The 23150-nt window shown below is 42.9% G+C and overlaps 2 protein-coding genes across 5 annotated transcripts in view; one reads left to right on the top strand and one right to left on the bottom strand.

Annotated features, from left to right (window-relative positions):
- Positions 1–201: 201 nt before the first annotated feature.
- On the top strand, positions 202–14757 carry LOC147026749 (mitochondrial nicotinamide adenine dinucleotide transporter SLC25A51-like). Of its 2 annotated transcripts, none has more exons than XM_085882546.1 (3): positions 202–1427; positions 8079–8399; positions 10735–14757. In XM_085882546.1, the coding sequence occupies exons 1-3, from the start codon at positions 1101–1103 to the stop codon at positions 11029–11031; spliced, it is 945 nt and encodes a 314-aa protein (XP_085738672.1). In that variant the 5' UTR covers positions 202–1100; the 3' UTR covers positions 11032–14757. The 2 variants fall into 2 exon arrangements, with proteins under 2 accessions (XP_085738672.1, XP_085738673.1); XM_085882547.1 differs by lacking the exon at positions 10735–14757 and adding an exon at positions 9624–10703.
- A 5376-nt stretch (positions 14758–20133) lies between these two features.
- NUDT13 (nudix hydrolase 13) overlaps positions 20134–23150 on the bottom strand; it is a 41337-nt gene continuing 38320 nt past the window's right edge. For all 3 annotated transcript variants that reach the window (XM_085882542.1, XM_085882543.1, XM_085882544.1), the window contains exon 8: positions 20134–22194. In XM_085882542.1, coding sequence (XP_085738668.1) covers positions 22015–22194 — 180 coding nt within the window. In that variant the 3' untranslated portion in view covers positions 20134–22014. The remainder of the gene's footprint in view (positions 22195–23150) is intronic.

The following is a 23150-nucleotide window of genomic DNA, read 5'->3' on the forward strand; positions in this document are numbered from 1 at the left end:
ATTAATTTGATGCAACAATTTTTCTCTCAAAGGAGCATTGCTGTATTTCAGGGTGGGACAGATGCATGGCATTAGCTTATTATATACTGGTGAAGCACCCATGGGAAACCCATAGAATGTATGACAATTCGACTAGCCCTCTTCATATCTGATGCTTCACTCAAGAGGCAGGAGGGGAGAGGATCATGCACAAGGCAGAAGAGGGAGGTAGTAGGTGAGGGGTGGGAGAGGGTGTGGAGAGACTTACTTCAGCCTCAGGGGAAGTTTGGAGGGGAGAACTTGCCTTGACCGACTTTCATTGAACACACTTCATTTCACAAAAAAAAATTCACATCCTCTGCGCGGATGCTCTCACCATATTCAAAGAAAGATGTACGTATGGTTTCACATGATGATTTCTTGTGATCATCCCTTCCTTGTTTACATACTTTTTGACATGCCAATACCTACATCATTTTACCCTTTTTTTCTGTTTGTGACTTCTTTCTATACTTAAAAAAGAAAGTATTTACATGCTTGAGAATTTTATTTTGATTGCATTATGGAATATCTCGTTATTATATGATACTGTGAATAGCTGGACATTACATCATCTTCAAGCCTTCCTCAAAGTTCAGGAGTGGCTGGTGGGCTTCGTCTCCTGGACTGGACCACAATTGGGGTGCTGCCGCTGAACACTGCTGGGGACCTAAGCAGCTCCAGATCCCCAGTCTTTAGTCATGGGTGTCACTAGAGTCTCGAATCGCAGGTTGAGAGGTTTGGTTTTAATGAACTGAAAGGAGGCATTGCATAAGCCAATGACCAAGGCTCTCAGACCCAGAAGTCAAAACAATTTTACTTCCCTTGGTCATCGACTTTTGGTCACGGCATGGACTTACTGATCATTATTTGTATGTACAAATGATTTTTCTTCAATCAAATGTACATCGGTCTGGATTCAAACTTAACTCTGATTCAGATGTTAACTTAAACAGCGAGCAAAGCCTCTTGAGAAACCTGGTTTATTTCTGCACTGCGACGTTGAAATACCACGAGTTAAATGTATTAGGTACGAGAATAGCTTCAGGAACTGGTCGTCTCTGGGTTTGATCAAATAATCAATGGAGACTCATTGGTTCGCTGTGATTGTCCATTCATGTGTCACGCAGCATGACGTCACATGCCTTATCATTGCGATCGATACCATTTTTCGCATCCGGGAGAAGAGGTTATTTTACATTTGCAGGGCTGCCATGCCTGCATTCGACAGCTACAGCAGCGGGGTCATGGCGGCCTCGGTCAGCACGCTGCTGGTTTTTCCAGTGTTCAAATTGAGCGAGCGGCAGCAGTTGGCGTCGAGCGATCCGAGGCGTGCTGTCCTTGCGTCGTTACGCGCTGAGGGGATGCGGGCGATGCTGCTGCGTGGGTTGAGCCCGCCACTCCTGCAGGTAGGTCCCATTCCCATTCATTATGGTCTCTTCAAATGCATCTTGATTGTACGCACACGAGCTTAATGGTTCAGTGGTCACTTCTGATGTTTCTACCTGCAAGTAGTGCCATAATGTGGAGCGAACCACGTGATGCCATGTAATTGCATGAAAAGACTGCGACACAACACTGCCCTCTAAAGATGCGTGACTGGGACATCTATTTATTATCTACGAACGGGCACGAAACGTCAAATGGTCATTGTGAATGGAGCCAAATAAGATTGGGCAGGCGCACTCTGGAACACCGGCAAGGGAGTGTTGTTGGTCCGTTGCTCATTGTCATCTCCATCAATGTCCTGCCGGCTTCAATCCATAGCAGTATCCAACTCTATGAAGATGATGCCAAGGTATATTGAGCAGCTTTCGACCAAGCATCATCTTCAGTCACCCAGAAGGACCTACATAATGCCATGGAATGGTCACAGCCATGGTTCCTTCCTTTCAATCTGAACAAATGCAAGACTCTGCACCTGAGTAGAAGTAACATCAGGAAGTCGAACCATATGGGGAATGCAGAGCTGCAGGAGGTGATTGAGGAAATCAACCTTGGAACAATCATGATGGGGAGTAGAGCTTCCAGAAGCATGTGTCAGTTTATGTAAATATGGCCAACCTACCAGAGTCGGTGATGCAATGGTTCGAGTGTCTGCTCCGAATCTTTGAGCTCGGTGGTTCAAACCCCGGCTGAGTCCGACCAAAGACTTAAAAAATGCTTTGTACTGCTTCCTTGCTTGACGTTCAGCATTTATAAGGTTAAGAGCATCGACAATCCCTCCCCCTCCCAAAAAAGCAAGGAAGGTGACTAATAGGACAGAGGGGATGGAGACTGAGTGGGTTTTGGAAATAGTTGGGGGGGGTGGGGAAAAAACTCGGTAGACTTAAAACTACCCGAGCCTGAGACGCATGATCAAAATAACAAGCCGGTAGGCGACATGGGTGGTCGCTACATAATTGCATACTAGTCATACAGTTTTTGACGGATCGGGCTGAAAATTTTTGACAAAGAGGTTGATTATAGTGCGCATAAAAGCCTGGAAGCCGATTTTTGATTTTCGAAAAAATATTTCTTGGGGGATTTTTCAAAAATTTCAAAGTCCCATTGTTAGGCAACGGTGGTGTTCATAGCAACGGTGCTCAAAAGCATAGAACTAGATCCTGGTATGAACCTACCTGTCAAGTTTAATCAAAACCGGTTGACTCCTCTGGCCTCCAGAGCAGTCCATTACATACAAACATAGACAGACGGAAAAAGTGAAAATAAGGGTACTCTAGCGACCACCCAATTAAAATGGGCACGAAAAAAATACACTCAAGCACTCTATATGAAGAACAATCGACTCAAACAGAGAATCTAAAATCGATGGCAACACAGATAAATCTGGAACGATTACTTATCTTTTTGGAAGCAGATCACTCGGAGGACCAAGAGAAGCAACCACGTCCAGGAAACCGGAAACAAAAGTCAAGTTTTGGCTTTGAAAGAGGAAATGAAGTGGGAAATACCGAAATTCAATTCAAAAATGTATCAAGCCAGAGAACACAAAAGATCGATTTGTACTTTATGCTTTCACAGGTAGAACAAACATGGCGAACACCTGGTCGGATGGACCTCATTGTTTTTTTCTAATATGCATCGATGTCGAAGTGAGAGGTGGACTACAAATGGAGATCGCCCAAGGCGATCTTTGCACATTTTCAGTGGATAAGACACCTCCCAAGGCACCCACCGCACTGCACTGTGGGACTCAACAATGGCGGAAACATACGGAAACATCGATGTGAGATTAAAACATGTATACTTTTTCCAGAAACGAACAACCAAGCAGCTTGGAGAGTGCTCGCCAAGTGACTTAAGCATCCAAGAAAGAACTCCAATGAAACAGCTCCCTTGGCACGCAATTGGCAATCACCGAACCGTCATATTCAACATACACCTCCCAGAGACGCCCAAAATATCACATATTTTCGAATTGGAGAAATTAACACTTTTCTCAGAGTCGGAACTGCTTGTAAGTTAGATTCTGGAGCTTAAATTTTGTAATTCGTTTAAGTTTATGAGATACTCATGGCAAACGCATATGCGGAAATGAAATAAAACAACGCACGCTGATGTCTCTGTGCGTTTATAAGCATTGGAATGTACCCAGCGATTCATATCTATGATGAAGTTGCAGCCTGTTTCAAGTCAAGGTAATGTTGAGCAAGTCAAAAAACTTCAGCGGCTTCAGACCTCAGCGAGGTTATCCAGGAAACGCCTTAAAACCCCAGACAGTGAGGTGGCCGAGGATCGCATGATGAAGGATATAATTAAATAAGGCCATTAATTATCTTCAAAAGGGGTGTTTTAATTAACCTAAAGCACCCAATTTTCACTCTTGCACTTCCTTGGAGTTTTCTTTGTATTCATGCAAAGATTCAGGCTGCTAGGTTTTATAGTTTTGGAGTTTATGGAGGACACACACACACACACACACACACACACACACACACACACACACACACACACACACACACACACACACACACACATTGGGGGGGTGGGAGCTCGGAAGGGGGGAAGTGGGGAGTTTTGGAGGAGGTAAGCGTGAGTGCAAGGGGTTCTGGACTTGCGTTTAGTCAGGGAAATTGAAGGGGAAAGAAGGGGAGGGGTTCTCGACTTGTATTTGGTAGTGGGACTTGTGGAAAAAGGGGGGAGAGTAGTTCAGGATTCAACGAAACAGCACACGGAAACCTCCCAGAGATATCCATGGGGGGTGGAGAGGGGAAGGGGTTTTGGAGGAAATAAGTGTGACGGAAGGGGAAGAGAGGGGAAGGAAAGGGCGATAAGGTCAGGTCAGGTCAGGTATGGGAGCATGTGCCAGAACAGCACGTCGCTGCGTCCACTTTCCGCCGGTACTCCAGGGGCCTCCGTCTGGCCATCCCCCAGGCAGATGCCAGGCCCATCCCCATCTCCTTGAGATGATGGTCAACCTGTTGCAACCATGAGGCACGTGGTCGACCCACTGGCCTCCTCCACTCATGAGACTCCCTCGCTGAGAGAATCTGGTGAGCAGGATCAGAGTCAGGAAAACGAGCCACATGTCCATACAGCCGCAACTGACGCTCACGGACTATGCAGGTAACAAATCTCATCCGAGTCTCTTTCAGCAACCGCTCGTTGGACACAAAATCCGACCAGCGATAGCCAAGGATTCTCCGAAGAGACCTGGTACCAAAGGAATTAAGTCTCCGTCTCAGATCCTTGGTCAGAGTCCAAGTCTCGCACCCATAGAGCAAGACTGGAAGTACCAAGGACCTGAAGACTCGGACTTTCGTCCTCCCGCACAGGTACCGGCAGCGCCACACCCCATGATCCAGTGAATCCATGACTCCCCAGGCCCGACCCAGACGTCTATTGACCTCTGACTCGCAGCCAGCAGAGACATGAATATCACTGCCAAGGTAAGTGAATCTCTCCACGACCTCAACATCCTCACCACAAACAGACACAGACAGGACAGCAGCATCCAAGATGTCACCGAAAGCCTGGATCTTAGTTTCACCCAAGAAACCCGTCATCCCAACGGCTCCGACTCCTCATTCAGCACCTCGAGGGCCCCCAAGAGGATGTCTAAAGTCTCCGCAAAGATGACTGCATCATCTGCAAAGTCAAGGTCCGAGATCTTGACATTCCCAAATGACGCACCGCAACTTGATCTCTCCGACATCCTCCCTAGAATCCAGTCCATACAAGTGCTGAAAAGTGTGGGGGCAAGTACACATCCCTGACGAACTCCAGTAACAACTGGAAATAAGTCAGAGATGGTACCACCACACTTCACAGCACTCTCAGTATCAGAGTAGAGTTCAGACATCAGATCGATCAGTTTTGGTGGCACCCCACGAAGACCAAGAATCCTCCAGAGGACATCCCGATTCACTGAATCGAACGCTTTACAGAGATCAACATAGGCTGCAAGCAGCCCCTGCCGAAACTCTCGTCTGCGTTCGGTGAGGACACGGCGCAAGGATACGGTCAATCGTTGACCTCTTTTGGTGTAAAGCCTGACTGCTCTGGACGCTGGTGCTCAAGCAGATGGTGGCGAACCCTATCGAGAATTATCCGAGCAAAGACCTTGCCCGGCACTGAGAGCAGCGTCACCCCTCGGTAGTTGTTGCAGTATTGGCGATCACCCTTCCCTTTCCAGAGAGGGACAACAAGGCCCCTCTTCCAGTCAGTTGGGATGATGCCTGTGTTCCAGGCAGAGCACAAAACTGCATGCAACGACACGAGTGCAGCATTTCCACCAGCCTGAGAAGTTCGGCATGGATGCCACAGATCCCTGGAGCTTTGCCCCGCTTTCAACTGGTTCACCGCAGCCCGTGTTTCCACAAGCGTAGGTGGACCACAATTGATTCGAGGGTCAGCAACAGGGATTGTAACACCCTTGACGTTCAACTCGACAGTTGGGGGATCAGCCTGGTACAATCGCTCAAAGTAGCCGGCCCAGCGGGCCTTCACTTCAGACTCCTCTGTCAAGAGCCTACCACTCTCTGCTCGAACTGTAGTGCTCAGGGATGGGCTTGGATGAACGTAATGCGCGGATTCCCTGTAAGCGGGACGAGAATCACCTGTCCATAGGTGATGCTCTACCCCTCACAGATTCCTCGCACATAGGGCCTCCTTGTCCACCCTCAGTGCACGTACAGTTTTACGACTCAGCTCCCTGAACAGCTCAGCTCTGCCATTCAGCCTGGCCCTGCGACTCTGGTCAATGGTATCCAGTGTCCCTTGAGAGACAAAATTCTTCTTTTGCCCTGCGGTGAGCTCCAAGGCATCCACCGGCAACATCAAGGAGGGTGGTCTTGAAGGCGCTCCACAACTCTTCAGGACCCCCAAAGCACCCAGACCCCCAAGTGTCCACTCAGCCTGTTCGCAAACTCCTCAGCTACTCTCTCATCCCTGAGCTTGGCAACATCCAGCCTCGGCTGGGATGGTACCATTCTCCAGGATTTAAGGTGCAGCTTTAGAGTTGCTACAACAAGCCTGTGGTCAGTATTGAGGAACTGAGCACTCAGTGACCCTGCAGTTCTGGATCATCCTCCAACGACCGTCCAATGAGGACATGGTCAATCTCCTTTGCCACACCGCCAGCGTTGGAATACCAAGTCCAGCGATGAGCTTGTGGGCGCTGAAACCATGAACCAGCCACCCTAAGTCCATGACTTCTTGCAAAGTCAAGGAACTTAGTGCTATTCTGGTTCATAGTTCCTGACCCATGGGGACCAACACACACCTCATAACCGTCCCTATCAGTTCCAGTCGATGCATTGAAATCCCCCAAGACTAGAAGTGTATCTCGTCTGGGGCACTGATCAACCACAGACTCGAGTGTGGCGTAGAATGCATCCTTCACGGTGAGATCACTCGCCTCAGTCGGAGCATAAACAGAGACCAGGGAAATGACACCTAAGGAGTGACGAATCCTTAATCTCATAATACGCTTGTTGACCGGTGTTACCTCAATTATCATTGGGGTCAGCTTATTGGACACAGCTACAGCAACTCCTTGGGTATGGTAACCATCAGAGCGACCAGACCAATAGTAGGTGTAACCACCCACCATTATCTCGCCGCAATCCGGTCTCCGAACCTCAGAGAGAGCTGCAATCCCGATGTCCAAACGCTTGAGCTCAGATGATAACAGAGACAGGTGATCATCCTCTCTTAGGGATAGGACATTCCAGGCACCCACCCGAAGGATAAAACATGCCCAAACAGCAACATTTTCTTTTTAACTGCCGGGTTCTATATAAAATCGGGTTAAAAACCATGCTATCTACCTGGCAAAGGCCTGCCTGCATGCATGCTCTCACATAGAGCGACCTTTGCACACCTCCGGTCGACTCACTCCATATATACGTTACCCTCTGGGAAAGCCGTTAAATTAAAAACGCTCCCCTTAACGGAGGAGGTGGAGGGCGAGAGAGGGGAGATTAAAGGAGAAGGGGGGGAGGGGATTCCAGCAGATGTGATGCCCAGTTTAATGTCCATCCGAGATGGCACGCACATTGATGAATCACCCTGCCTGTGAAACTCCGGGATGATAGTTTATAGTAGGTTCAGGATTCAAACTCAGGGGGTGGACACTTATCCAACCAAGGTATTCTAGTTTTTGTATTTTCAATTGATTTTCTGAAATTTGTAGAATTTGTTTTTCACTTGGAAGTTGTGGGTTACGATATGTAAATAAAGGTGGAAAAATTCCGATTTAATGTTTAATTTCAGGCTATAAGAGTATAAGGAAACAAAAGGTGAAAAATTTGAAAGGATGTGTCGACCCTCTGTAGGCACTGTATCCTTATAACTGTTACCATTAATTGACAAAGCTGTTCATTGTGTAATTGGTATCACTTTCCTCTGAATTTATTCCTAAAATCCACTAACAAGTTTATCTTCCTTTGAAGGAAAAATTTTATTTTGGGGCAATATTTTTCGAACAAAGGCTTTAAATGATTGTCAGAGAACCAACCACTTTGTTTTTTACCTGACACTTTTTTGTTCTTTTTTTTTTCCCCCCTAACTTTTATATCCAAAGTTGCTTCTATTTTTCCTTCCATGTCCCACAGCGTCTTGTCTGCCGCTCGCTCATGTATGGAAACTATGAGGTAGCCTTGAACCAGTTGGAGTATGTCGGGTTCCACCGCAAGAACCATAGCACGCAGAGTGCGGCTGCTCTGCTCGCTGGCTCCCTGGAGGCAGTGCTCGTGCCTTGTGAGCGTGTACAAGCACTGCTCGTTGACCCACGGCATAACACGCGCTTCCCACATGTGTTTGCGGTGCTCGTTGCTTTGGTGCGGCAGCGGAATGCCTTGCGTGAGCTCTACGTGGGATTCACACCTGTGCTTTTCCGCAATGGGCCAAGCTTTGCACTCTACCTGTGGCTAAAGGTATGCCTTGCTATTCCACATGAACCTTGCACAATAAAATTAGCATTTTCTTAGCATATGATTGATGTAAGTGTCGTGCAAATGTACAGTTTGGAGATGAGAACCAGACGAATCAGTGGTATAATGGTGATGTTTAGAGTGTCTGCTCTGAGTCTAAGAGGTCGGCGGTTAAAACCCTGACCGAGTCATACTAAATATTTAAAAAATGGTTCATGCTGATTCCTTGCTTGAAGCTGAGCATTCAAAAATATAGAGCACAGACAAAACACTGGGAAGGTAATGGCAAACCAAACCACTTGGCATAATCCTTGCCAATAAACTGCTTTGGCAGTTCCCATGCTCTGTAAAGAGTATGGTACATCAAATCAAAAGTCATATGCCCTGGTGAGACTGCATTGTTAAATGTGTTTTGTTATCTCGGAGAAATGTGCTCGTCCTAATCTTTATTCTTGAAAACCATCAGACAAGTGGATATAAAGGATTACATGGTAGTTTGTTACCTTTGAGGAATGACCTGCTTATGTCACTGTACCAGGATATCAATTTTAACCTTTTTTTCCGCAACTGTATTTGTATTCGCTTAAATCGACAGTTAAGGACATGCAAGCCATCGCTCGATCAAACAACATTTGAAGACAGTCATGTTCCAATTAATAATGTTTTGCGAAAGTTGCTTAGTTTACTATTGCTACAAATTGCTGTTGTTTTGTCAGAGTTGCATCCTGTTTCATAGATATAATTGCATTTTTTTTTCCAATTAGTGATCCATAGTGCACTCTCCACTTCGTCAGTACAGATAGTTTACACAAAAATGGAAACACCAGGGTACATGGGTTGTACAACATATATGCAAAGTATGTGGCTGCCACACGTACGTGACCGTGTGGTATTGTGCATCGTGGACACGAGGGAGTGACAGTGTACAGAAAGGGCTTGCTCGGAGAGATGAGGGAGGAAGGAGTGTGGGGAGGATGTACGGAATGTGCCTTCTGGATTTTGGTTTAATAAAATTTGCTTAACACCATTGAATCCTTCACGATCAGAATGCGTATGACAACAGATTGGCGCCTTAAATATGCAAATATTTTCCCCCATCAGTCCTCTCTTGTATACTTGTATATAAGCAGGCTGTAGTTCGAGTCCAGTATTAAAGGACGTCATCATGGCTGTACGCAGACATCAGTTACTTGAAACGAGGTGTAATTCTTGGTGTGCATTTGGCAGGCGCTTCAGTGACAAAGGCTGTGGAAATTGCGAATGTATCGTGAGGAACTGTCTCGAAGGTGATGTCAGACTCGGAAAAAGAAGGAAAGCCATCATCATCGATGGGCAACAGTGGGCGGAAACGCATATTCAACAAGCGTGATGCATGGGCACTTAGTCCGGACTGCGAGGCAAAACAGGAGAGCAATGAAGGATAAACTGTGTGTGGAGTTCAATGCCAGTCGTGAGCATCTTGTATCGTTGAGAACGGTGAGAAGGGTACTTCACAGTACAGGATACCATAGTTAGGTTGCTATGCACAAACTGCTCATAACATCTGCCAATGCCCATTTGCAGGTCCATGGTGCAAGGAGCATAGACAATGGACTGTCAAGCAGTGGAGGAATGTGTTGTGGTCTGATCAGTCGGCCTTAACCGTGTTCTCGACAAATATACGTGTGCATGTGTGGCGACAGTCCATGGAGCTCTGCAGCTCCAAGTGCCTGGTTCCAACAGTAAAATATTCTGGTGGTTCCATAATGGCATGGGGTGCATTTTGTTGGTATGGCCTGTCCACTCATTCAATAAGAAGGCAGGGTGGATGCAGCATGCTATGTTACCATCCTGAGCAATCATCTGCATCCCATGATGCAGCGCTTCTTCCTTGCTGTGAGGGGTGTCTTTCAGAATGGCGATGCCCCAGTCCACAGGGCACGAGTCATAACCGGGTGGTTTGAGGAGTCAATCACCAAACCTCAATCCCATAGAACATTTGTGGGACTGTCTGGAGAGGAGCCTAAGACAGCAAGTTCTGCCTCCATCAAACCGACATGAATTGGAGGACTTCCTTGTGGAAGAATGGTGTTACGTTCCTGCAAAACAGTTCCAGACCCTTGTTGACTGCTTGCCACGTCGTATCCATGCCATCCTGGGTGCACGTTGCAGTCCAACAACGTATTACGTGACATTTTGTTGGCATTTACATTTTTTGTCCACAACCTGTATATCTCTGCATCGGTACATCCATATTTTTTTTTTAAATTTATAAACAAGTTTTATAATACGTGCAATATGTGCCTCTTCTTCAAGTACTGATACTTGTATATTTTCACTATCTTCACCCCATCCTCAGGACTTGACAGCTGAACAACTGCCCAAAATTGTCCAACAGAATGCATTCTTAGCAGGAGCTTTTTCAGGTGGAGTTGCATCGTTTGTTACAGGCATCGTTTTTTACCCTATAAATACCATAAAAATGAAGATTCAAGCACATGTAGAGGGGGAACACCTTGGTTTTCTAACCACCACAAGGCTTGTGGCTTCAAGAGGTATTGGACATCTGTATGCTGGACTTGGAGCTCACTGCATGGGCTCCGTTTTGTCATGGGCGATATTCCAAGGATTATACCAACTACTGACAATTAGGTAGCATGGTTTTGCTTACCAGTAAATTGCAAAGCTTTGCCATATCACGTTATCCTTCCTCATATGACAGATAAGAAGTCAGCAACAACAAAATAAAATAAACCAATGTCACCCGCAGGGTGACCCGTATCTTGCCAAAAGGTGACCACGTGTGACTTCTTTAAGGTCACACTGAGGTGAACAGAGCTGCTATCCACCAGGAGCGACTCCTTGAGGAATATCTGCCTACGAAAGATTCCGATGAGAATCGTTCTACAGAGTAACCATGAAAAATATGCTTTTGCCTCATAACGTCACCAAATGACGTCATAATGTCTCAAGCTTGACATATCTAGAAAGCACTCATCGAGGTGTTCAATTTGAGGTACTACACGATATGGTTCCTAAAACTTGAAAATTTGACCTTGGGGCCAAATATGTTTGACCTCAGGCGCTAACCATGAAGGTCAAGGCCAATCGCCACCAAAAATTAATCAGCTGAGCGCCAGACCATGAACTATATTCCCATGAAGTTTGAAGACGATCTGATCAAAATTACTCAAAAAATAAGGGTTTCGTCGACTCCCCTGATTTGTGACAAAGTGACCTTGACCTTTGACCTTGACCTTCAAAATTTTATGCGCTGAAAGGAACCTCTATAGGCCTCTGACATGCGAAGTTACAAAAATTTCCAATGATAACTGTGCTCTGCAGAATTATTTATACATGATTGCAGACAAACAAAAAAACAAACAAACAAAAAAAAAACATACAGGCTGACTAACATATCTTGCAAAAACTTTGTTTTGGCAAGATAAAAAACGGTTGTAGTTGGATAGATCCACATTCAAAAATGAAGGCACCACCAAAACGTATTATTATCCATCACTCAAGGCTCAGGTCTGACATCTGGGACTATGCAAACATTGTGTGCACACGGCTGCAATAAACACATGATGAGACCTATTATCATGATGTCCCCTGTCCCTTGAGAGGATACTTACTGGGCACACGATGCCTGAACTGTCCCAGATGAAGACCGCTTGGTGGTCAAAATGTTGAACCTGAGCCTTGCCTGCTGGTCGTCTTTCCTTGTAGGATGTGATAGGTAAGAATTCAATGATTATCTTGCTACAAGCTGTCCAATTCCAGAGTAGAATTGTTAGGATTAATGGATACATTCCATGTACTGTATTAACGAATGTCTCAGTGGGCATATCTCAATATTAGCTAATTATGAATGAGTACAGTAATATTTTTAGCACTTCTCTTCAGCTCATGGAGGAGTTTTGACAAATACGACAGGTGGAGTATATTCATGGCAAGAACATGTCCCTTTCAGATGATGTATTTATTTGCCTTTGTAACAAACATGCTGTGCATCTGTGCCTCTTCCTGGTTGTAAGTATTCGCTTAAATACTTACAATCTTAGTATAGTATAGGCTTACAAAGCAGGATGTTTTGTGATGCACCCCTCTCCATCATCTCAGATATGAGCAAATGGAAGTGTCTTCACTCCATTGGTTTTGCACTTAAGGAAAGAAAATGTTGCCATCTTTGATTTTATGCTGCAGGCTACAAAACACTGCTATTTTGCAGCAGTCCTACATGTTCTTCCACTGAAAGTGAAGCAGGTTCATTATTCGCTCGCTTATATCATGATCTACATATTTGGACAAAGGTGAACAAATACGCCGGGATATACTTTGATTGGATAAGCTGGGAGTGCCATGCTCAGAGTGAAGATGAATGAATACACAATACGTGACTTTTGAAATGGCGTGATCTGCCCGAGAATGCTCAGTCCGCATGCGCAGCAACTCCAGGAAACTTGCGTGTCCGAGGTGAAGTAAAGTATATCGTGTCTGGGATAAGGATTGTTAACTTAAATGGCTCACAAGGCTTAAAATAAGTCAAAAATACTTTGAAAGTTGCCTGAGAGAAAGGCCTGTGCCTCTGCACAACTAAAGACTTGGAGAACTTTATCAGCTCACCAAACGGGCACCTGCTCGTACTACAAACACGAGTGGACGGGCGTGTGCTACGCAAACCGTCGATGGATCACGACCAGTGAATGGACTGTATCTCAATTAAATGCTTCTGAACATTGATGGGAAGGACATATCTGGGGCTTGTAAATGTACAGGGTATGTTCAAAATGATATTTGCTATTAATCAAGTAGGGATGTGGGATCTACAGGAGCTGTGAGGGCTGTTAGAAATATATTGTTTGTTTGGTTTTGGGGCCACAAGAGAAATAATAATACTAGATTTTTGCATCCATTGTTAAAAGTTGAAGCATCCTTCTTTGTGTATGTGTGTTATATGCACGGCCTCTCTGGCAAAGGAAATGGTACGAACCTGACACCTCTCATCCACGGATATTTCTCGTATTCCTATATTCCTGTGTCTGATTTGTATTCCGGAACAGAACAATTGTGGTTAACCATTTTGCAATTACCACTCTTTCATGAAAAATGCGGAAAATTATGTTTGAAAGATTATGTGAATTACAGATTTTGTGCTTGCAACAGCAGGTTAAAAGTCCTCGTTGAGCAGAACCCAGTCACTGTAAAAACACATGCCAAAAAAGCCTCATTTAGCATTAATCTGGTGGATATGTGTGACAATTGGGTGAGCAAGGAATGCTATATTATGTAAGCACAGATTTGAAAATCTTTTTGTGCATGCATCTTATTTAAATACAGTAACCTTAATGAGAGTGGTATGTACAAGTGCCATTTGTATTCAAGGTATTTATCTCAATGAGAGTCTCTTGTACTTCAAAAACTGCCTGATTGAAAGTTAAAAAAAAAATTTTTTTTTCAATATAAAAGGTATAATTAAATGTTTCAAATACCATGCTTAAGGCCTAAGTCACATTTGCTCAACGGCGAGGATACGGCGGCCATACGCCCTCTGAATTGACAAACGTGCGGCGGCCGCAGAGTTTCTGCGGTGGCCTCAGGGTGGCCCTACGCCATTTGGCTATCTTTTACAGGCCGTAGGGGTCGCCGTGGAATTATAACGCGGTTATAACTTTTTTCATTTCTACGTTCGCCGTAGCAATTCGACAAGCCAAAAAAAAAAAGGTAAAAAAAATAAAAAAATTAACCCACTCGTTATCTTCCATCTGGCCAAATGTTCGCCTTAGGGCCCCCCTGCGGTCGCCTTGCGGGCACCTTGAGGCTACCTTGCGTCTGCCTTGAAAATTCTATGGCCACCGCAGGGCCCCCTTAAGGTCACCGTGCGACATCAAATCAAAGACCGTACGGCAACCCCACGTTTTCGGTCTCCACAATTTATAAATATGCCGTGCGGCTCCCCGAAAAATAAAAACGTGTGACTGCTACATTGTGTGACCGTGGGAGTACTGCGGCTGCCGTATCATTGCTCGTGGCCGTAGATTTTGGAGACCCCACGGCCGCCGTGGCAAATGTGACTTAGGCCTAACTGCCATATTTATTTGATTATTTTATGTTCTCTCTCTCACTCTCACTCTCACTCTCTTTCTCTCTCCCCTCCAAACCTACACTGTGTATGAACTTGTAATACTAGAGAGAGTGGGCTCTGTATGTTTTTAACTCTGCTTTTTTTATTCCATCTCAGCTGTTGTTTATTTTCACTCAGATATAGGTGGAGGGGGTAAGGGTGTTTTTTATTTTTATTTTTATTTTTTTTTTGTATACCTTGGTCGAGGCTCGTATGAGAGCTAACACACAACTCACAGCAAGGAGGCATGAGACAAGAGGGGCGGGAGTGGAAGGGACAAATCATTGGGGAACAGACACAGGTGAACTGTGGAAGGGAGAGGGATGGGGATGGGACGGGGAACATGGCGAGGAGAAGATGGACATTACAGGGACTTTCAGGAAGGAAAGCAGGAGAATTGAAGGAAGTGGGCTTGGGTGGTGATTGGGTGTGGTTGAGAACTTTAGATTCTGCAGAATCCAGTGGAGTCAGATGAGAAATGTGGATGCCACCTCAGAGGGTATGGCAGTACTTCATTGACCAAAGAAGACAGTGATGTAGGTTGTGAGTAGTTCAGAGTTTTGAAGGAATGATTTTGAAAGAGGGAGGATTCCCAGTCTCTGGCTGGTTTTGGAGGCACACTTGGATATATCAGGCCAGGAGAGGTCATGGCGAATGGTGAAGCCAAGAAATTCAACAGACTGAAGCTTCTCCTTATGGCTAACTATGGACATATAGAGGTTGGGTTTGCTTGGTGATCGTCCTTGAGTGGCAGGGTGAGACACTGAGAATTTTCCAGGGATGAAGGTGTATTTCATTTGTCAGACCAGCCAGTATCCAATCAATTCCACATCAGCAGCGAGTGATGCTGCTGTTATCTGCCTATCAGTGGGATGTGGTACTGTATTGCACAATATGGAATAATCTGCGAAAGGAAGACAAGATTTTTTTTTTTTTAAAGTATCCGAGAGGTTGTTCATGTATATTAGGAACAAGAATGGCAGAGACCGAGCTTGTTCAACCTCACATGTGAACTGTATTGCTAGCCTTATTGAGTTGATCTTTGCATGGAAACGGTCAACATTTGCCTTCTTTAAGATCACAAATGTATCATTAACTTACCACAGCCACAAGCTCATACATGAGAATCCCAATGCTACATGTCCCCTCAACCGCCGGGCCAGTTGCTTCACTTGTTGGTGAGTCATCAGTGACAGTGTAGATTCGTTTTCGTTTCTCTACCTTCTCTATTGCACCTTTCATTTGAGCAAAATCTCTTTTGATTCTTTTGAACTATCAACTCTCATGGAAATCGCAACCTTTCATTCTTCGTCAATTCTTCCATCACTATTACCAAACATAGAGGACTTAAAACTGAACCTTGGTGTAATCCTTCCTTGGCTTCAAACATTTCAGTGAATTCCAAGTTGGTCTTTACCATCCCTCTTGATTATTTATTAATTCCCATGACTACTTTTGCCATTTGTTCAAGCATGAGATGTCTTATTCGAGCCTGTGTAACAACTGCTCTTGGTACGTGATCGTATTCTTTTTTTAATGTCAACGAAAACAGGATAAAGTTTCCCTTTCTTTGCCAAATACTTCTCTTGGTATTGCCTCAAAATAAAAATCGCCTGCGTTGTTGATCTTTCTGGCATAAAACCAAACTGGTTCCTGTCTATATTTACAACTTTTCTTTTTATACATGATCTAAGGCTGATGGTGGAGCTCATGCACATGCACACCCACACTAACATATGTGACATAACACAGCCACTGAGCTTAGGGGAATTGCCATCACTTCCCAAGGTACTCTGGGTACCAGCGACATCACAACAATGATTGACATCGTTTTCTCACCGTACTCAGTGGGGCATTTCCTAAGGAGGAATTTCCTCCTCCTCATGGATTCCAACCGATGGGAATTGCCCATGTTCTTAACTTTCTAAATGTTGAATATCAAGCAAGGAGGCAGCATGTACAATTTTTAAACTCTTTGGTATGACTAGGCCAGGGTTTGAAGCGCTAACCTCCCATAAACGGAGCAGATGCACTCAACATTACACCCCCGAATCTACTATATAACATCTTGGTCTATTGTCAAACACATTTTCAAATCTTTCAATTCCTGTTCAAATAGTTGAACTCCTCTCTAAGATGAACATAATAAATCGTCTCCCTCTTGAAGAAGGGCGCAATGGTGTTATTTGCCCAATCTTCAATGAGCATTCCTTCTTCCCAGACATTTCGACACAATTTCATCGTTCATTTGATTCCTACATTTCTAGCTACCTCGATCATTTCAACTAAGAATTCAGTTGAACCTGCTGCCTTTTCTTTCTTTAAACTTATAATAGCTGATGCAACGACTTCTTCATACATCTTTTCTTCTGGGCCTTCAACTTTATTACATTCCAGGTTGTTCTCCCAGTAAGGCAACCAGGGTTGCGTCAGGAAGGGCATCCAGCGTAAAACATGTGCCAAATCACTATGCGGATCATACGGATGATCCGCTGTGGCGACCCCTAACGGGAGCAGCCGAAAGAAGAAGAAGAAGAAGAAGTTGTTCTCCCAGTAGTTTTTTTTTACACCTCCGCTGACGAAGTCGCCGGAGGCAATGCTTTCAGGTTGTCCATCCATCCATCTGTACTTCATCATTCCATGATAATTTTGTTTTCTCTGCAACCGTTTATCTGATCAACACGAAATTTAACCAAAAGTGCGACTACTCATGTAGAATGTTTTTATGATAATTATGATATCATAGGTCATGTGGAGTGGCAGCCATGTAGGAAAAAAGGAAAAACTTTGGACCTCCATCTCTGAAATCACTCCATGGAAAAAAATTTGACACTTGGCACATGTGAAGTACTCCCCATGGGATACAAGTTTGATATTTTGATGTCATAGGTGCTTTCGTTGTGATGTCATTGTTGCATATGTCGAACGCTTTATGTGATGAGTACGAAATTTTTGAGGGTTATCTAGGGTTAAATTGTTTGGGGGTGGGGGGGGGATTGATGACATCTTTGGTAACATGGTTTGGCAGCTATGATTTTTTTAAAAGAATAAACCTTTTAAAATATTTTTCTCCATAATGGCTTGACAGATCAAGGGTGAAACTTCACCACATGTTCCTCAATCCTTGGGGATACCAGGGTGTTCATGAATAATTAAAAGGTCACATGGTCTGGCAGCCATATTGGATTAAACGAAAAATTTTTTTTTAATCTTTCTCTTGAACTGCTTTATCAATCGACATGAAACATCACAATTATGATATAGTAGTCATGGGGGATATATTTTTTAAATTTCATCCTGATCGGACTCATTGGCTGCAAGCCAGAATTATTTAATATTTTGAATCTGGGTTCAGGGATTTAAATCAAAGTTGGTACAATTATGGACAATGATGTCATAATGTGGGCAGAGGCATATCTGGCAACCTCGACAAGTACCCTTGTCGTGTGTTCTAAATCACTATTCTAATGCAGAAACGCATGTTTTCATCAAATAGTGTGTATTTTAGCTTGTACTAAGCATATCAACACATTTTACACTCGGAACCTGATTCATGCAAAATGTTTTATTCGCCTAATATAAGTGTTTTTGACATAATAGCTTGTTTTTTCATTCAATATCTTCTCAAAGTAAACTTTCCATTCCTTATCAATATTGCCTGTTTTTTCACGACATGTCTGTGTTTACCCCATGCACACGAAGTGAAAAGCAGGTTTAAGGAATTGGTTCGTGTCCACCCGTCCTTGTCTGTCTTATTAGTTTACTAGTACATACCCGTATGTGGTTGCCCATATGTGCGTGCCCGTACGTGCAATTTTTTTTTAATAGTGACGTCATAGCACCATGTCCTGTCATTGGTTGATAAATAAATGGCCGTAACTTGGGAACCGCTTGTCCGATTAATATCAAACCTTGAAAAGGCACATTCTCAGGTCCCCAGCAATATTCTTGGCAAGTTTCAATTAGATTGGACCAGGGGTTGTCGAGAAACGGCGGTCGCAGACACACATACAGACAGACAGACAGACACAGATATTGCTGGAATTATAGATAGATGATCGAGGAACAGCTTATTTAAATCGAATGTTATATTTTGAACACAAATCGGAACATGAATCGGCAGACAAATCTTCCGTTTTACCATGTTTTGGCTCTTGATTTGTCCCGATCGCACATGTGAAGAGATGAGTGAGATAATATTTTACTCTGCCTGCCTGGCAATAAACCAAAATTGAATATCATCCCAAACAGGAAACTTACTGTTGTTAAGGACGTTATAAAGGACATGAACAACATGCACGTATAACTAATGCAACATGTTAGATCGGGTGATATAATAAACACTGGGGAAAATGGCGGGAAAACCTGGAATTAATTTATTTATATTCCTTTAAACCTCTCTAAACCTTTATTTAAATTGAATTATATTGTCTATCCTGTTAAGACTGTACAACACAAATCACCTTCATAATGCTTCCAAGAACCACACTATATATATATCGATATATAGCATGAGGAGGCATGGCATGTGTATCGGGGTGAAGAAGAGGCTGCCAATATAGCTATGTACAATGCTCATTGATGCTGTGTTCTATGGTGATCAATAAAGCCTCCATCTCCTATACTTCGACTCAATGTCGTCTTATTACAGTGTATAAGGGCGATGGAAGTTTCATGATCTTAATAATTCAAGAAAATAAACTTTATTTTTTATTCTTAATACTGGAAAATAATACTTCATTTTATTTCCTTAATAACTTTTATTCATGAAAATAAATAGCACAAAAACAATGCACAAACGTTAATAATTAAGGAGAGAGTTTGGACAAATTTTAAAGTTGAAGTCCCTTACCCAATTTTCCCCATTACCCCCTAAGTTTGCTCAGCACGGATTTGCGGTTCATGGGGATTTTCAAGAATGTAACCCCCGCTAACGGCAATGTCCTCCTGTACATATACTTGACCACTGCATGGAGTATCGTGTTCCATGAACTCTCTAGTTGTTTTTGAAACAATTGCCTTCTGTCCCATCTCTTCTATACTTTACCGTCTGCCTGGCTAGTTTGAAAATTTTATTCTTGCCTCTAAAGTGGTTAAACCTTTTCCCCAATCATCATGCATTTTGTTCTTTGCTGTCTCTATTTCCTTCTTCAAGCATTTATAATCTTTATCTTGAGAGGTTTTACTCTTTTTGCCATTTTTTTGTAAGCTTCTTTATCCTATTTGAACACTCTTTAGACTCTAATATTCCACCACGATATTTATTGTTCCTTTTGAAACCTGTCAGTGCAGATTCCACAATTATTGCTGGCTGTCTTCATCCAAACCTTTTTTAATTTGAGTTCACATCCCATATACATCTTCAGAAGTTACAAACTTAATCTCATTTTTCAGATCCTCTTAAAAATTTTCTCTTCACATCTTTAAGCTTCCAAACTTTTATGTGTGGAATTTGTTTGAGGCCCTTGCTTTTCTTTTAACTTCTGATATAAAAACCTCCAATTATCAATTGATGCTGAGTGAAACATTCTTCACCAGCTATTACTTTCAAATTGTGTACTATTCTTTTAAAACTATTTGCACCAATAGGTAATCAATCTGGTTCTTTGCAATTCTGCTTGTAAAAGTCATGAGTTGTTCTTTTCTTTTATTGAAGTAGGTATTGAGTACACACATATATGGCGCTTCTACCATTTATAATGGACTTTCCTGCCTCATTCATTTCACCATATCTAAATTCCCCATGGACAACATTGTTTTCTTACTGACATGTCCATTCAAATCTCCACCAACAATGTACCATATACGTTTCAGCTCATAACGAATCAAATCTTCTAATTCATTCCAAAATAATTTTCATTTTTCTTCGCCAAGACTTGTTTGGGACACATACATGCTTACAATGTTCAAAATATATTCTCCCATAATAATTTGCAGTTTCATTATTCTACGACTGAATATTGGTAAAGCACTAAAAAAAATGGAACTGAATATATCGCTTTACCAACACCACTCTTTGAATAAATCTTTCTATGATGGGAACACCAATGTGTTTTTGATCTCCACACCAGAAAATGTTTTATTTTCCTTTGTTGCACCCATTAAGCCCTGTATTTTCCCCATTTCACCTCATTCATTGATAACAAATGTCAACTCTTCTCATCAGCTTTTCAACGACTTCTCTACTCCTTTCTATCATCATACCAACATTAATCATTTCGATTTCTCATTTAAAACTACATCAAACCAGGATATATGCGCAATTCCAGGCTGTTCTTTATCATTAATACAGTGTAGTCATTTTACCTGTACAGCTCATTTCCTCCGGGTTGCTCACCGCTTTTTTGTCGAAGGGAGGTGGACTTGCCCACGTGGTATTTCAGACTGAACCACACGCATGCTTTAGAACTGCAATCATGAGTTTTGGAGCTAAAAATTCTCTGGCTGGATGTTCTTTCTGATGCCAACAATTTTTAGCCCATGTTGGACTTAATCCGAAATGGGGGCTTATGGATTTGGTCTCGATTTTCGTGTTTGTGCGTCCATAACCATATTTCGGACATATATGGACCAATTTTATTTGTACTTGGCACAAAGACAACACATGATGGTATACTGTACTTTTTTTGACATCAGATCCAAGATGGCTGACTGACGGCCATTTTAGTTGTAAGAAAAACAAAAAAAACCCCGGTGTCGAACACGTCCTCAATCATTTCTCGGACATGCATTTATCGATCTTGTACAAACTTGGCAAACATAATGAATGATAGCTTACATATGCACGTCATTTCTTTTTTTCGAGATCAGATCCAAGATGGTCAACTGGCAGCCATTTTGTTACTTAAATGTTTCCCCAACCATTGCTCAAACATGAATGGTCAGATTTTGTTCAAACATAGCACTAGAGCAGTAGATGATGGCATATAGTGCCCCTCACTTTATTTTGTAATCTGATAAAAGATGGCCGACTGAAAGACTGGTGGCCATTTTAGTTGTACTTAAATATGGGCTTGCCCTTTAATTCCATACAGCAAAATTATTAAAACAATGGGGGCTATGACATTTCATGGCTTTTTTTACTTGTTCTTTTAGGGATCTACCCTTATCCTTTTGTTAAAATAACATTGACTGTAAGACACCTGAGTTTTTCTCTCAGGGATCATATACTTAAACTTTGGTTAAAAAAAAAAATTGTGAAAAACCGTTGTTGGGGTTTAAAGCAAATTCAAGGGAACAAAATGAAAGTAAAAGGTCTCCACAGGGCATTTGGAGGGACCACTATGTAATGGTCACATGGACTTTGAACATAAATTATTGGGACCAGAGGGAGTGCATGTACAATCATCTCTTTTGCCAAAGAAAGGTAGCCACATCATCCAGGCTATTTCATAATAATAAAAAAATGCTGATCCATTCATTGAAAATTGGTTTATGCAAGTCAGAAAAAAAATCATACATATTTTGATAAACATGTCCAACAGCAAAAGCTCAAAATTTATAGAGTCCCCATTTTTATTCTTCATGCAGCCACTCTCGGATAAGCTGGTGAGCAATGGTCCAAGGAGGAGGTACGCTGAATCTGTCATTGCCTCCACCTATATTTTCTGCTGAAACAGCTGCTTGGAGTGCTGCTCGAACCTCCTCTTTTCCAAACCAACAAGCTGCCTCAAGCTCTGTCTCATCCAATGAAAGCTGAATTGTGACAAGAGATGAGACATCTGGAATCAAGTAGCAGGACTCTAGATGCTAAAATATTTTAAAGTAAAGTAATGTTTTCAAAAGATGGTGTAACTTCTAAATTCTTTGCTTGATGGATGTGAAAGAAATCCTGCAAAAACATTTTCTTCTTTGTTTCCTTTCTATTTAACATGTTTTTTTGGATGTACATTAACTTTTTAACATTTTTCTACTTTAAGTTGCACTTTTTTTGCACGTTTTTAAAGTCCTTATTATTTTTGTATTTAAGTTTTTTTTTTCCATTTAACATTTTATGCCTGGTGTTGGCTTAATGGTTCAAAGGGTGGTGGGTTTGGGATCCTAGGATCCTGAGTTCAAATCCCCCTCTGCTGTTGAATTAATACCAGGTGGGGTTGACTCTGCCTGTCATCTTTCCGAGGTTGGCAAAATGAGTACCACCATGCTGGTATACTGTGTCGGAGTGGCGACCCGTCCAGGATTGTGTACAATAGCCAAGGAGACTGCTTCGGCAGCACCAATGTTCTGCACAGAGTATAGTCCCAATGGATGGATTTAACATTTTGCTTTTTTTCTATTGAGCACTTTGTTCAAAAGGTGTCGTTTTTGTTTTTTTCTCTCCAGGATTTTGTGAAATCTCAAAGCACTCAGAATTATTGGAATTTCCCGTGATGAGGGCGAAGCACAAGGTATGTTGCTTTCACATCGCAGGCAGGTCGGTTATGTCCCTTTTTGTTAACCACCTCTTCTCCAATGGGCTGGCAGGATGGCCTAGAGTTACGCATGCTCACCTCTAAGCTGTAATATTAAATGGAAAAAAAGCAAAAAATCGAAAAATGTTAAAAAGTTGATGTTGGTTCAAATCTCAGCCCAGCTATAAACTATCATCCTAGTGTTTCACAGGCAGGGTGATTCAATTTGTGTGCCGTCCCTTGGATGAACGGTAGTGGGCA

This window comes from Eptatretus burgeri, chromosome 5 (assembly GCF_056783735.1).
Source record: "Eptatretus burgeri isolate ZD-2024b chromosome 5, Ebu_testis_v1, whole genome shotgun sequence".
NCBI lineage: Eukaryota > Metazoa > Chordata > Myxini > Myxiniformes > Myxinidae > Eptatretus > Eptatretus burgeri.